Raw genomic sequence first — 13,704 nt, 5'->3', positions numbered from 1 at the left:
GAGCCAGGGGAGGGATGCGAGTGACCCTCGTTGCCTGAAGGTGGCACTGGATTGGCCTACCCCGCAGATCCCCTGCTAGGTAGAGAGGGGAGCCCTGCAACCATTTGGATTTCTGCCCTGGCGTATTCCCCCGGCCTTTGGCCTTCCCCGTCCGGCCAGCGGCTCAGGCACACCAGCCTGTCGAGAAGGGTGGCTGTGGGCATTCCTACAAAGCGGCTGGTGCGCAAAAAGGCAGGGCTAAGGCAGGGACCAAGGGAAAATGTGCGTGTTGGTGTGTCCCCCGCTCCTCTCACCTGGTACCTATGGCAAGTGGCCGGGACCTGTCCGCTCCTGGCAGGGTGGAGGGCAAAGCTGCGTCCAGCCTTTCTCTGCAGCTGAGCGCTTTTACCTTCCGTTGGCTTCCCTTGGGCCGTGGCCCCAGCATGGCGGGGAGGCACCAAGTGTAGAGTAACCCTTCATTGCCGTGTAGGAATCCCCTTTCCACGGCACCGGGGATGCAAGGAGCATTAGCCGTTCGGTGCCATCTCGCGCCCTGCCCAGCGTAAGCTCTGCTGGGTCACATCCGGGCAGACAGTGAAGCAGTTGGTCTGAGCACCCAAAGCTCCCCTCTAGCACAGACACACCCCACCCCCCCGATCTCACTGCCTTCAGAGCCGGGGTCTCTGTTCCTTGGGCCGATCCAGTTGCGTGTCGCACCCGGCTAACCATGGGCTGGAGGGGAGAGCATCGGCGTCTGCTCCTGAAACGGCCTTGCTTCCTCCATCCTCAGGCAGGTCTCCGGGTTCGCTGGCGCCTGACCGTGGGCAGTGATCCCAGACCTCCCTCCCTGCTCCAGCGTGCCCGGTGTGAAGGCACGGGGAGACTTGAGAGGCTCCCGGCAGAGCGACGGCCCTTCCTAAGCTTTGCTCGATCCCTGTTGGTGGCCGAGAGCCCTAACGAGGAGACGTCTAACTCACGTCAGCCCCCCTCCCCTCGTGTCTCTGCCCTGTGTGATGCAGGTGCCGGCAGTTTGTGGAGATGGTGAACGGGACAGACAGCGAAGTGCGGTGTTTCAGTGCCCGCAGCCCCAAGTCCCAGGACAGTTACCCTGCCTCCCCCAGCCTGAGCCCCAGACACTGCTCGAGCAACTCGCACATCCACAGCACTGGTAAGTGCTCGTCTCGCCAGGCCGCGGGGCTGGGTCGCCTGGTCCGCTCCCTGCTGCTGTCTGTCTGGTGCGCTGTCCTTCCTCGCCGCAGCGGCAACGCCCGACCGTGCCCCTCGCTGGCAGGAATGGCAGGCTGTTGATTTTGAATCAGGCAGTTGACAGACGAGGTGGTACCTGGCGTTGGGCAGAAGTGGCTGTGTGGCGGATGACGGAGCATCCTTCCAAGGGACTGCCGCACCGTGCTACGTGGTCCAGTCTGTCTCGGGCTGAGCTAGTGAAGCCAAGGCCTGGCCCCCACAGCTAGTCCAGGAGAGAGAGCTGGTTTCCTACAGGCCTCCAAAGGCAGCGATGGGCAACCTGGGCTAGTGAGTGGGCCGCTTGAGTGGCCTTCTCCATCCCAGTGGCTGCAGCCGGGGTGTAACCAGGCCGGTCTCCCGGGACAGGGTAGTTCTGCTCACTGCACTTGCTCCTTTCATGGCCAAGTGAGGAGAATCAGCTGGGTCATTTTAAGAGGTCAGTAAATTATAAACTCACCGACTCCCAGGCCTGGCAGAGCCCTCAGGAGTCATCGAGTCCAGCCCCCGCCCAAAACAGGACCAACCCCGACTCAATCAGCCCAGCCAGGGCTTTGTCCAGCCGGCACTTACACACCTCTAGGGATGGAGATTCCACCCCTCCCCAGGGAACCCAGCCCAGCGCTTCCCACCCGCCTAGGGAAATCGTTTTTTCTAATATCCAATATAGACCTCCCCCACTGCAACTTGAGCCCATTGCTCCTCGTTCTGCCACCACTGAGACCAGCCTCTCTCCAGCCTCTTTGGAACCTCCCTTTAGGAAGTTGAAGGCTGCTCTCAAATCCCCCCTCACTCTGCTCTTCTGCAGACTAAACAAACCCAACTCCCTCAGCCTCTCCTCGTAGGTCATGTGCTCCAGCCCCCTAAGCATTTCGGTCGCCCTCCGCTGGACCCTCCCCAGCTGGGCGCAATACTCCAGATGTGGCCTTGCTCATGGCAGCTGGGTGTGAAGCAGGCAGTGTCCCATTGGACCGTGGTTCGTCCTGTGAGCTGGAGTTTGCAGTCCATGGGAGGCCGGTGAAGCTCTTTTGGCTTTGATGCTGTGTCAAGCAGGGGGAGGCTTTGGGCCTCATTCTCGCCTGGGCTGGGCCCCCTAGATGTCATCCCCAGGTGTGCGAGAGGGATGAGCATTGAGAAAACAGACTCGTGAGCTGGCGGGGGCCTGCTCGGAGCGCCCAGGCCCTGCGCTCTGACTCCTCTCCGCCTGGCTTTCAGGGGCAGATAGCCCAAGCTGCAGCAACGGAGTCACCTCCACGAGAAGCAAACAGAGCCACAGTAAATACCCAGCGCTGACGTCCTCGTCCTCCTCCTCCTCCTCCTCCTCCCCTTCGTCTGCGAACTACTCGGAGTCCAATTCAACAGACTCCACCAAATCCCAGCAGCACAGCAGCACCAGTAACCAGGAGACCAGGTATTCCTGGGGGCCTTTCCCGCACCTGGCCAGCAGGGGGCTTCGCCTGCGCGCTGGGCACCTCCGTCGCCGCTGAGCAGCCGTGGGAGGCCTCCTTCCACCCTCTCTCTCCCGCCCACCCCAGGGCTGCACTGCTGCCGCCGTGGGCAGTGGGTGAGAGACGGGGGAGGGCGTTCCCTTCCCAAAACTGCCTGCCCTGCTCGGGGGCCGCGGAGGGACTGGCCAGTGCTTGGCTGGGGCATGGCCTTCAGGGGAGGGGCGTGGCATTGGGCAGAAGGGGCGTGGCTTCAGCCTGCATTCCCCAGGTGGGCGCCCCCCGTTCTGCGGGGAGGAGGGGCAGCCCAAACAGTGGTACCTTTGGGGCGGACGTCCTGCCCTGGTGCTGCTGCGACTATCCCAGCGGCTGGTTGAAAAGGCAGCAGCGCGGGGTAGCAGGGGGCTCCGCGGGAGTGGGGCTATGGAACGGCCGAGTAACCGATAAGGACTCGTGAGGTTACGCGACTGTTCGGTTAACGGATATTTAACGTCCTCGGGAGCCTGGTTATCGCGCGAGGCCCTCGCTGTGCTGGACCTGGCTTGGCCCTGCTGGAGAGGTTCTTTTCTTGTCTCCTGTGGGCTGGTCGGCCCTCGGGCTGCCTTCCTCCTGCAGGACTCTCCCTTTCGGCCTTGTCTGAGCCCTTTGCTTCCCTCCTGCGCTCCAGTGACAGCGAGATGGAGATGGAGGCTGAGCATTACCCCAACGGCGTCCTGGAGAACTCCTCCACCCGGATCATGAACGGCACCTACAAGCAGGAGGAGATCCTCCAGACGGACGAGTCCAGCATGGGTAGGGCTCTGGGAGCAGGACCACTCCTCTCCCTCACAGAAAGTTGCGGGGGGAGCTGCCTCTGGGACTGGACCAGGGCCGGGCGTTGCCCTGGGAGACGGTTCCCTCGCCCGCCTTGTGGGCACGTCTCCGATACAGACAGGGAATTGAGGTACCCGTGACCTCTCTTTGGAGCCAGGTACTAAGTGTGGGGACATGCCCACTGGCTCGCTACGCAGGGCAGAGCCCCTTACAGGGGTGCCAAATAAAAAGGCCAGTGTTGCTGGGGGGGTGGGCTTCAGTGTGCTCGGGGCTGGGGGGGTCAAGGTGGGACGAGGGGTTGGGCTCAGGCTTGAGTAGGTGGCTCCCTGCTGAGGGGGATAAAGAGAGGCTGCTCTCTACTGGCTGTAGCAGCTTGGGGCTGGCCAAGGGGTTACCCCCTCTCCTTGCCCCACTGGCCGTGGCAGCTTCGGGGCTCGGGGGGAGAGCCCTCCCCTCGCTGCAGCGCTGCGCCCCAGTGCGGGGGGGCCATGAGCCCTCTCAGTGTAGGGGGAGCTTACGAGCCCGCCACCCTGGCGTGGAACCGGCAGCCACGGGTCCCAGAGGGGGATGGCTTTTGGGGAGCCCTTAACAGTTCGGGGGGGGCTTGTCGGTGCGTCCCCTGCCCCGGCTGCATTTCCTCATGTAGCGTGGCCGTGGTAACACAGCACAGCCGCCGGGCAGACCTGTGGGACTTGCTCCTCTGACTTACTTAGCCGTTAACCCTCCCTCCACCATCCAGTGCAGGGCCGGGGCTGCGGGGAAGGGCTTGGTGGCTCTGCAGCAGGCTGGGCCCTGGGAGTTGCCTGCCCGCGGGGTGGTCATGTCTCTTCCCCTCCGGCCTTTTCCCCAGAAGACGGCTGCCCCCAGAGGCAGCTCTGCGGCGGGACCCACGCGGCCACGGAGCGAATGATCCAGTTTGGCCGGGAGCTGCAGGCGCTGAGCGAGCAGCTGTGCCGGGAGTACGGCAAGAACACGACGCACAAGAAGATGCTGCAGGTGAGGTTGCCCGGCCGGAGCTGGCACTGGCGCTTCGTGCGCCGGGGGCTGTGGGGGCGGCGCTGGACTCAGTACTGGGGGGCACCGGCGGTTACCTCGCAGGCCGATCCCGTCCACACTCGTGGGGTGGGAGGGTCTCTGCTTCTGACAGGCCCTGGTTGCTTCTCCGTCCCCCCGTGTTCTGCATTGCCGCTTGCCTTACTGCCCGGCGCTCTCCTCCCTCCCCAGGACGCCTTCAGCTTGCTGGCCTACTCGGACCCCTGGAACTGCCCCGTGGGGCAGCAGCTGGATCCAATCCAGAGGGAGCCTGTCTGCGCTGCTCTCAATAGTGCTATCTTGGGTAAGGCAGGGCCACGACACCGGAGCCACTAGGCAGCGCTTGGGAGCGACGGGGGCCTGGGGTTCCCCTCATTCCTGCCAACGGCTGCCAGGGGATGTGGGCTGCGGCAGAGACAGCTGGAGGCGTCTGGGCAAGGGTAGCAGGGATGCCAAACTCCCCCCGCCTGACCCCACGTCCAGCCAGCATGCAGCCGCTGCTGCTCTGCTCCCCTCCTGTCGCCTGTCCCAGCGCCCTCTGCGGGGTCCCTTGAGGAATTTCCACCTTTGCCGCGAGGTCCCCTCTCCCCCAGCTGTCCCAGGGATTGGCCGCCACGCCCCTCGGCTCCATAGCAGAGCCCGCTGGCCGGGAAGGGGGGCGGTGCTGGGTCCTCAGCAGCGTTGGTTTCAGGGGTGCAGGCGAGGGAAGAGGCCGGGTTGTGAGTGCTGGGGCGGGGGTTTGCACGGACCAGGCGGAGGGTTGGGCGGGGCTTTCTTCTCCCGGGAGCAGTGCTCTGCCTGGGAGACGTGTCCCTGAGCCTTCTCGAAAGCCGGCCCCTCTCCCAGCTTGGAGCCCCGCTCACCAAAGGGCCGTGCCCAGCCAGGGCTGCCTTGTGCATGCCAGAGATCTCTCGGCGGGGTCCTTGTGTTCCCAAGCTCCTGAGCCGCCTCCGGATCCAGAGCAGGTCCCTTGCTTTGCCCCGAGGGAAGGCAGCCCAGAAAAGCTAGGTTCTGGCCCGGGGCAGGGCCCGTCCAGTGGGAAGCTGGCCGAATCCCAGGGCCTACTGACACAGAGACTGTCCCCGAGAACAAAGCTGAGCTACGCCCCTTGGCGCCAGGGCTTCCCGTCTGCCGGCAAAGGGCGAAGGCAGGACGGCTCCTCTGGCTGGCGGCTGCACTCTCTTGGGGCTCCCAGAGAAGGTGGATCACCCCATGGGTCCCATGGCAGCTCCTGGCTCCCCACCGGTCTCAGCCTGGGGCTTTCCCAATGCCGGGCAGGCCCAGCGTGACCCGCTCGGTGGCTGAGTAGCGGCCGCGCTAGTCTGGGCCTCGGGGAAGCGCCTGGCCCCGCGCTCCGCCCTCCGCCCGGCCTCCCTGAGACGCTTTCTTCTCTCCCCCACAGAATCTCAGAACCTGCCAAAGCAGCCCCCGCTGATGCTCGCCCTGGGCCAGGCCTCCGAGTGCCTGCGGCTCATGGCCCGCGTGGGCCTGGGCTCCTGCTCCTTTGCCAGAGTGGACGACTGTTTGCACTAGCCCCCCGAGGAGACGGCGCGAGGTCCTCCAGTGCCGCCCGTTGCCGCCGCCCGGCCCCTCCCGCTGCCAGGGGAGCGGAGCGCTCGCCTCCCCGCCGTCCCTGCGGCCACAGCGGTGCTCAGTGTTTGGCTGGTCACAAGCCTCCCCGCCGAGGGGGCGCGCTTCATTTGCGCCGACCGAGCCGCCAGTGTTCCTCTCGGCAGCCTGTGCGCTGAGCTGGTTTCTGCTAATTTCGTGATAAAGCTCCTTCGCCGCAGTGCCAGCTGCTTCCCGTAGGTCACCGTGTACAGCCCCAGCCGCCGGCCAGTGTCCGTCTCCGGCGCGAGCCACCGGGCCCTTCCCCAGGGACAGCGCCAGGGAACGCTGGGCTCCCACGCACTCAACAGGTCTCTTCGCCTCCGCCGAGGCTCCGTGTGTTTATTCCCCTCAGCCCCTCTGGCGCCTCTAGGCTTCGGCCTGGCAGCGGCAGGCTCACGGGGCTTCCCCAGGTCGGCCCCGCCAGGGGCTCCGGGTTCCACCCCTAGCTAGAGCTCTGCCGGGCACCACCACTGACCACCCCTCCCGACCCCCGGCGGCCACTTGGATACGCCAGGGGCCTGTAGGGAGAATGGCTGTGGAGGCAGGCAGCGTGCGTGAGACCGGCACCGCTCGCACACGGCTTGTTTCAACCGGCAGCCTGTGGGCCGCAGCGGAGACGGGACGTCGGCTTGGAAGGGGGCAGCTCTGCTTTCAGGAGGGATGGAAAGTAAACCTAGAGTTGGGAGCCACACCGGGACCCCCGGGAGTAGCGGTGAGGGCTTAACACCCAACGAGGATTCTGCAGGGCTGGGATAGGCATGGGCCCTCTCAAACGTGTGGGGCTGGGTGCATGTGGGGCTAGGCATGGCTCCCGGGCCCTCTCAAACGTGTGGGGCTGGGTGCATGTGGGGCTAGGCATGGCTCCCGGGCCCTCGCAAATGTGTGGGGCTGGGTGCGTGAGGGGCTAGGCATGGATCCCGGGCCCTCGCAAACGTGTGGGGCTGGGTGCGTGTGGGGCTAGTCATAGCTCCTGGGCCCTCTCAAACGTGGGGCTGGGTGCGTGTGGGGCTAGGCATGGATCCCGGGCCCTCGCAAACGTGTGGGGCTGGGTGCATGTGGGGCTAGGCATGGATCCCGGGCCCTCACAAACGTGTGGGGCTGGGTGCATTCAGGGCTAGGAATGGATCCCGGGCCTTTGCAAATGTGTGGGGCTGGGTGCGTGTGGGGCTAGGCGTGGATCCCGGGCCCTCGCAGACGTGTGGGGCTGGAAGGGGAGTGTGTTTCTGGCTGGGAGCCCCGGCTGAGGGAGCAGCGTCACTGCGTGGGTCTGAGCGCTGTGCCTCATCCGACTGTCCGCAGGGGCCGTGGGGTTTGTGGCGTCTCTGCCGCTTTTTCTGCGTATAATCGAAGAGGTTTTTTTCGTCCCGGGGGAAAATGAAAAATCAGTTCGCCAGACCCCTCCCCCCAGCGGAAAGTGCTCAGCCCTCCCCAGCCGGGGCGCCGAACTGCAAGGGCGCTTCCTCACCAGGCCTGGTGCCCTTGACCCCCTGGCACTTGTGTTCAGCACCCTGAGTGGAGGCTGCTGCGGGACACCGCAGGGCACCCCTGTGCCGGAGCTCCGATCCCGAGGCCCAGCTGCCTTGGCTGACGAGCAACTGCAGGTGGCCCTGGCGGGGGTTGGACCTGTGCTCCAGAGCCTGCCTGTGGTGGCGGCGAGAGGACGTGAGGTGAAGGAGATGGGGGCGGGTCCTGGTGCCATTGTGTAATCACACCCAGTGTGCAAACGGCGAGCGCCACCTGTTGGTGAAAACATAGACCCAAAAATGTGCTTGGCCATGAGTTGCTGCAATAGCATCTGCTAAAGCCACCGGGTGTCAGATCTTGCATCCACTGTCTCTCTCCCTGCTTCTCCGCCTTCCTCGCTGGACCTGGGGCTTGCCAGGTGGGCTTAGCTAGGGGTACAGCCCCTGCGGCTGGCCAGTTGCAGCTGTTCCTGTCCCGACCGGGCGCTAGCTTCTCGTCCCGCCTTTGTAACAACGTCCCCGCTGCTTTTCCAAGGTTCCCCGGTGGTTGTGCTTTTCGCTGCTCCATGCTAGAGTCGTTGCAACTTCCTTTAAGCGGAGCCTGCTCTTCATCATCCATCGTACAGCTGTCCCCTGGCGTCCCTGTCTTGGCCTGGTGCTATGGGTCACGTCCTACCGTGGCAGAATTGTGAGAGCTTCTTACTGCCCAGTGGCACTTCCTTGTCTGTCTCGTTCGTTGCAGGCGTGGCGTCTGCCTGTCGGGCGCGGTGCTGGGAGCTCTTCTGGAGGAGATAAGCGACTGACTGGCCTCTCCTTGTCCCCAGCAAATTCTCCCAAAGGTCATTCAGGCAGGATACGCCACCCTTGAGTTGCATTCCCGTCAATTCCACATAGAGTCCAACTGCCCGGCGGCCTTCAAGATCCCCAGGCTGATTGCTTCCAGTTGCTGCCCAGTCTCTGAACGGGCCATGTAATTGACAGACTCTGGGGGTGCGGCTCTCCAGGTCTAGGGTCTGGCTCTGCATTGAAGGAATAGCAGGGCTCTTCTGTCGCACCAGCAATTTTCTTAATGACTCTTCCTTGTCATTCCGTCTCCAGTTGCATATGCTCTTTCGCTGGCTCTTGCTCCCGTTAGTGGCGAGTTCTTAACGCACGCGGCAGCCGATTTTTGCCTTTCTTGACTCCCTAGGGACAGTTGTATTACTTTCAGTGTATGTTTCTTGCATTGATTCCTGGCGAGATCTTTCACGCGGCCCTGCCTTACCATCAGCCTTTATCCAACCCTAGAAGACACTCACTGTCGGTCCTCAGGACTGTTTCTGTGAACTCTTTGGAGCCACCCTCTGCTAGCACCAGAAGGCTTGAACTCTTGTTACAAACCCATTTCCGGAGCCATTGTCAGCCTCCAAGACTCTGAACTTGCCAAAAACCACAGGTTACCCCTCTGAAGGTAGGTTTTGCCACTCCATATTGGTCCAGGATCCCGCTGCTGGGAGTGGCCAACAGCGAGCTATCAGTGTTGCATTCCATGGGCAAGACCCGATACAGTCGTGTGGGGAGACACCCGTGTCCCTGGGAAAAGTGGAGACTGACCTACAGTCGCCATGCCCCCCTTCCTAGTGCCTTTGGCGCCGCTGGCTGCTCCGCAGGAGCGTTACGCGTCTTGCCAACGCTTTCTCTGGGCTTACGCCAGCCTCTGTGTTTCCTCCAGTGAGTTACTGTAGTAACAGTTATTCCGAGGATAAGCTAAGCTAAGTCGTAAGTACAAGCCTAAAATCCCGTTTCCAGTTGTGGCTCAATAACAGTGTAAGAACCATTCTCCGCGGTGGTATCTACAGACTAGCAGGGGAGCTGTTCCATTTTCTGCCCTCCCGGGAGGAAGCACCAACCCGCAGCCATTTGGAGACAACGTGTAGAGACAATATTTGTGCGTCTATTATTTCCTCACCAGGCCTTAGTGACGCGTTCTGCGGATGTTAACCGATGGATGGGGCGACTGACAATGTGAATTGTGACTAGTCTGAATGTTAAAAGCGCCAGTGTCCTGCATCCTGTTAAGGTCTAACGTTAGAGCTTCAATTTTGTATCTGCATCCGGGGATAGCCCCATCTGGACACGGGATACAAAGCAGCTATCCGCATGTTAGCTGAGTGCTAGGTAAGCATTTCTGTAGCCGCGGATAGAGCCCAACAAATCCGCAGGTATCTCTTACGTCTGTAACAGAGCTTCCCCCTCCTCTCCCTGGTCGCTTACCTCCTAGACGTGAGTCTCCACCCAGAGCACTTGAAAATGTGCCTTAAGGAAATGCAGGGTCTCTGGAGCTGTTCTGGTGTGACGCTGGATCAGTCTGCACCGTGGCCTGGAAAAATCACCGTGGGCTCCCGCCGGCTACAGCAGCTTGCTTGGAGTGAGCTGGGTTTGAAATCTCCCAGGTCGCCCCGTTCTCATCGCAGGCACACGAGCGGCTGCCATTGGCGCCTCTGGGATGGGACATGGCTCCACCTTCTGCCCCCCCCGCCCCCCATGAATCCTCCCTGGGTGCTGGCTTTGGCGCTCCGGGCTGGACTAGCCGGTCCAGAGTAGGGGTCGTTGACGGTGGAGCTGGCGCTTGCGGGGTCTGGCCTGTGGGGCAGTGCCGGCGCTGGAGTGAGGGGCGGGAGCGGGGCGCTGGAGGGGCTGGGGCAGTTTCCCCCGGCGGTGTTTGAGTGGCGCCAGGACAGAGCCCTGTGGTGTTTTCGGTCTGCGATGATGATGTTCGGTCCGGTGTGAGCGTGGCCCTGGGGGGGGGGTTGGAGAGGTCTGTGCCGGTGGCTCTCTGGAGCCGGTGCTCCTGCCCCGTGGCTCTGGGGCCAGGAGTCTGGGGAGGCTTATGGGGATCCGCTAGGGTAGGGGCTGCTTCTGGGGGTCACCCAGGACAGATTCCCACTGGGGTTGGAGGGTCGTTCCCCATGGGAAGCGAGTGCGCCACGCTGCCTGGTGGGACTCAGTAAGCCTGCCCCCTGCTCTGCCGTGCCCCCTCCCGCTGGGCCGGACGTGGATGGGCCGGGCGGCTGCCCTGGCCAGAGCCTAGAGGGCGATTTCCTCTCAGCTGGTAAAGCAGCTGCGTGGATCCAGCCCTGGACGGAGCTGCCAACCAGCCCCCTGCCCTGTGCCCCCAGAGGCCAACTGCAGCCGGGGTGGGGCTGGCGGGAGGGGCAGGTTCCTGAGCACGGGGAGGCGCTTTCCTCTGCCCATCTGGCCCTGCCGCGGTTGAGTGTAAGGAGACTCTTTACAGAAGGGCTTGTGCTGCCCCCTTCTGGGTGTCACCCTGGCTCCGGTGTTGCCCCAGGTTGGAGCCTGCTGGTTTGGGGGCAGCTAGGCCGTTCCTGGCATGGCCACCACTGTTTGGGGAGGAGGGGATCCCAGCTGTGTCCCAAATCCCCGCCCAGCTGCCCACAGGCCTGGCTCGGTGCAAGCCAGGGCTAAGGCCGCGAAGTGAAGGTTTGACCGTGCAAATCTGAGCCCAGAGTCCCCCGTGGGTCAGGCCGGGTATGCACCCCGCAGGCTAGAGGTGGATCGGCCAGGCTAGGCCCTGCGGTGCCTCTCGTGAGGGGTCGTCTGGAATGTGTGTGGCCCAGACCTGCCGCGAAGGAGCCAGCCCACGCTGGAAAGGGGCTGGCTGGCTGCGAGCCGTTGATTCCAAAGTGAGAGAGAAACAGCATTGGCAGTGGAGCTCGGCTGGCCGCGGGGGCCCTGCCGGAGAGCGGGGCCCTGGCCTGTCCAGCAGGCATGTCAGGAAACCGGCGAGAGTGGGAGCGCTGTACCGGGGGAGGCCAGGGCAGCGTGGAGGCTGGTTCTCCGCATTTGCTCTTTCCCCGCGCCCGGGGCAGAGGGATCTAGTTCTTTTGTGCCTTACCGCCATTTTCTAACCCTTCCGTTCCCATTTCCTGGCCCTGTAGCAGGAGGTAGTTCCCAGCACTCAGCCTGTTCCCTGGGGACACAGCACGGGGCAGAGAACCAGCCCCTCGCAGGGAGATCTGGGCCCAGAGCGGCTCTGGGGAAATGAAGGCGCGATGTCAGACGGGGTTAGCTGAGCCGCTGAGAGCCAGGCTTAAACCCAAGGAAGAGCGTCCGCATGCAGCGGGGACAGCCTAGCGCACGTCACGGCCCATGGCACTCGGGCATGTCCACCAGCAGAGCGTGCTCTGGACTGCAACTCAGGGCTCTGGGCTCCGTTCCGTCTCTGCCACAGGTTTCCTGTGATGGGCAAATTGCTGCACCCCTCTGGGCCTCAGTTTCCCCACTTGTGAAATAGAGGGGATCCTGCTGTATGGAAAGCCCCAGTGTGGCTGCCCAGGATGCTCCCCTGGTTGCTACGTGTGCTGTTCAGGGCAATGTACATTTGAAAACAACTGCCCCAACACTGCCTCTGAATCGGCGTCCTAGTGAACGAGGCCTCTTGGGTTTTCTACTTGAAACTAGCTCCAAGCCAGCGTGCCGAGTGGTTTGAGCCGGGTCGCACGCTGTTGGCCCGTGGAGGGGCGGTTGTGGTGTGGGGGCGCGTCTCTCCCACTGTGATCCGTGCACCGTGCCGGCGGGGGGGCTGCACTTTTGCTGCTGGTGCCCTTCATGCGCATCCGGGCCAGAGGGAAATTCCAGGTGGTCGGTTCTTATTGCTACCACGGCTTTGAGCAGCGTCCCTTCCCTGGGTAGGCCTCTACAAGCCAGGCTGGGGGAGGTTTCAGAGCAGGCCTGCAGAGGGGTGGGAGCCAGCCACTCTTGGAAGTGGGAGAACTCAGCCTCTTTGCTGTAAGGGCTCCATTTGCACCCAAATGTTTCACTGCAACCAGATGCCCAGCAGCAGCAGGGGGCACCTTTCTCTGAGCCAGTACTGCCTGCTACCAGCTAGTAGGGAGGTGGGAAGAGATCCCAAGCAGGAAGCACCCTCCCATGAAGCCCTTGTCCTTGGGGCCGTGCGGAGTCCAGTCTCGGTATTGCTCCTGGGAAGCTGATATGTCAGAGGCATGTCTCAAATGAAGAGACGCGTTACTTGATGGACAGTTGATCTAACCCCCTTTTTCTGACAGCAGCCAGACCCTTGTGGGAGGTTTGCACTTTACGTGACCAGACAGAAACAGTCCAAGTGTCCACACGACACCCTCAACCCCTTTGCATTTCTTCTGTTCCCCACATGCCTCGAAAGACACCTGCTGGGACGCAGGAGGGCTTTATCCCAAATTAGCAGGAAGAGCACAGTCGGTGTTGCCTGGTCGGCTCTCGTTGGAAATTGAAACGAACGAATGACTCTGAAGGGTTGAGGACTTTTACAGAAAACTTTAAAACCGAAATACAAAGTGGGTGTGATGCTATTTAAGGTTAATGGCCTCTCTAGTGATTTGAGTTGGGTTTTATTTTTCACGTGTCCCTCTGCTTCTCTTGGCTGTTTAGATGGCGCAGAATGGCTGGCAGTAGGGAGGGCTTGGATGACATCTGACATTTCTGTACGACAGTATATTACAAAGGAAAAACAATCCAATGCCACATACATTGTAATTTAATTTTCTTTTTCCGACTGCTCAAAACTCAGGTATGAAAAGTTCAGCTCCAGCATGGAATGTGAGGACACTTTGGTTTTGTTTCCTTTTTACAAGCCACATCGGCTACTTAAAAAAAAAAAAAAAATCCACCGTACAAACATGCATTGAGCAGAGTCGTTGCTCTTCCAGACTTTTCAGCATCATTCAAGGGTTTATCCTCTTTGTTATTAACATCGGCTAAATGGACATTCTACAAGTTGTGCACATTGGTTCAGTCTAAGCTTAGTATTTGTGAATTAAGTTACCCGACACTAGCATGAAGCCCTCGAAAGGGGGGGAAATTTTAACTGAAGAAAAAAAAATTTAAAACTGTACTGGAAATATGGTAACATTCTGTTGTATTTTGACAGAATTATTTTTATTAAAATACACATCCATGTGCGAGAGCTGGTGTGGACACGTGTGCTTTGTGAGTCTGCACTTCCTTTCTGCAGTCACAATTCTGTCTCCCCGAGTTAGTGAACATCCTCCCCTCTGCACATACACGCGCCTTTCCCCAGCTCAATTTCCAGACCCCAGCTACTGCAGAGATCAGCAGGTGGG

General features: G+C 61.5%; 1 protein-coding gene across 7 annotated transcripts in view; it reads left to right on the top strand.

Annotated features, from left to right (window-relative positions):
- Window positions 1-13,547, top strand: part of RANBP10 (RAN binding protein 10) — a 113,817-nt gene extending 100,270 nt beyond the window's left edge. For 6 of the 7 annotated variants that reach the window (XM_075940527.1, XM_075940529.1, XM_075940531.1 and 3 more), the window contains 6 exons: window positions 999-1,147; window positions 2,437-2,632; window positions 3,334-3,458; window positions 4,330-4,475; window positions 4,704-4,815; window positions 5,914-13,547. In XM_075940527.1, the coding sequence (XP_075796642.1) occupies window positions 999-1,147; window positions 2,437-2,632; window positions 3,334-3,458; window positions 4,330-4,475; window positions 4,704-4,815; window positions 5,914-6,044 (859 nt within the window). In that variant the 3' untranslated portion in view covers window positions 6,045-13,547. The remainder of the gene's footprint in view (window positions 1-998; window positions 1,148-2,436; window positions 2,633-3,333; window positions 3,459-4,329; window positions 4,476-4,703; window positions 4,816-5,913) is intronic. The other variant, XM_075940528.1, reaches the window with a different exon arrangement.
- The last annotated feature ends 157 nt before the right edge of the window (window positions 13,548-13,704 follow it).

This window comes from Pelodiscus sinensis, chromosome 12 (assembly GCF_049634645.1).
Source record: "Pelodiscus sinensis isolate JC-2024 chromosome 12, ASM4963464v1, whole genome shotgun sequence".
Taxonomy (NCBI): domain Eukaryota; kingdom Metazoa; phylum Chordata; order Testudines; family Trionychidae; genus Pelodiscus; species Pelodiscus sinensis.
This window is presented reverse-complemented; position numbering and strand designations above follow the sequence as displayed.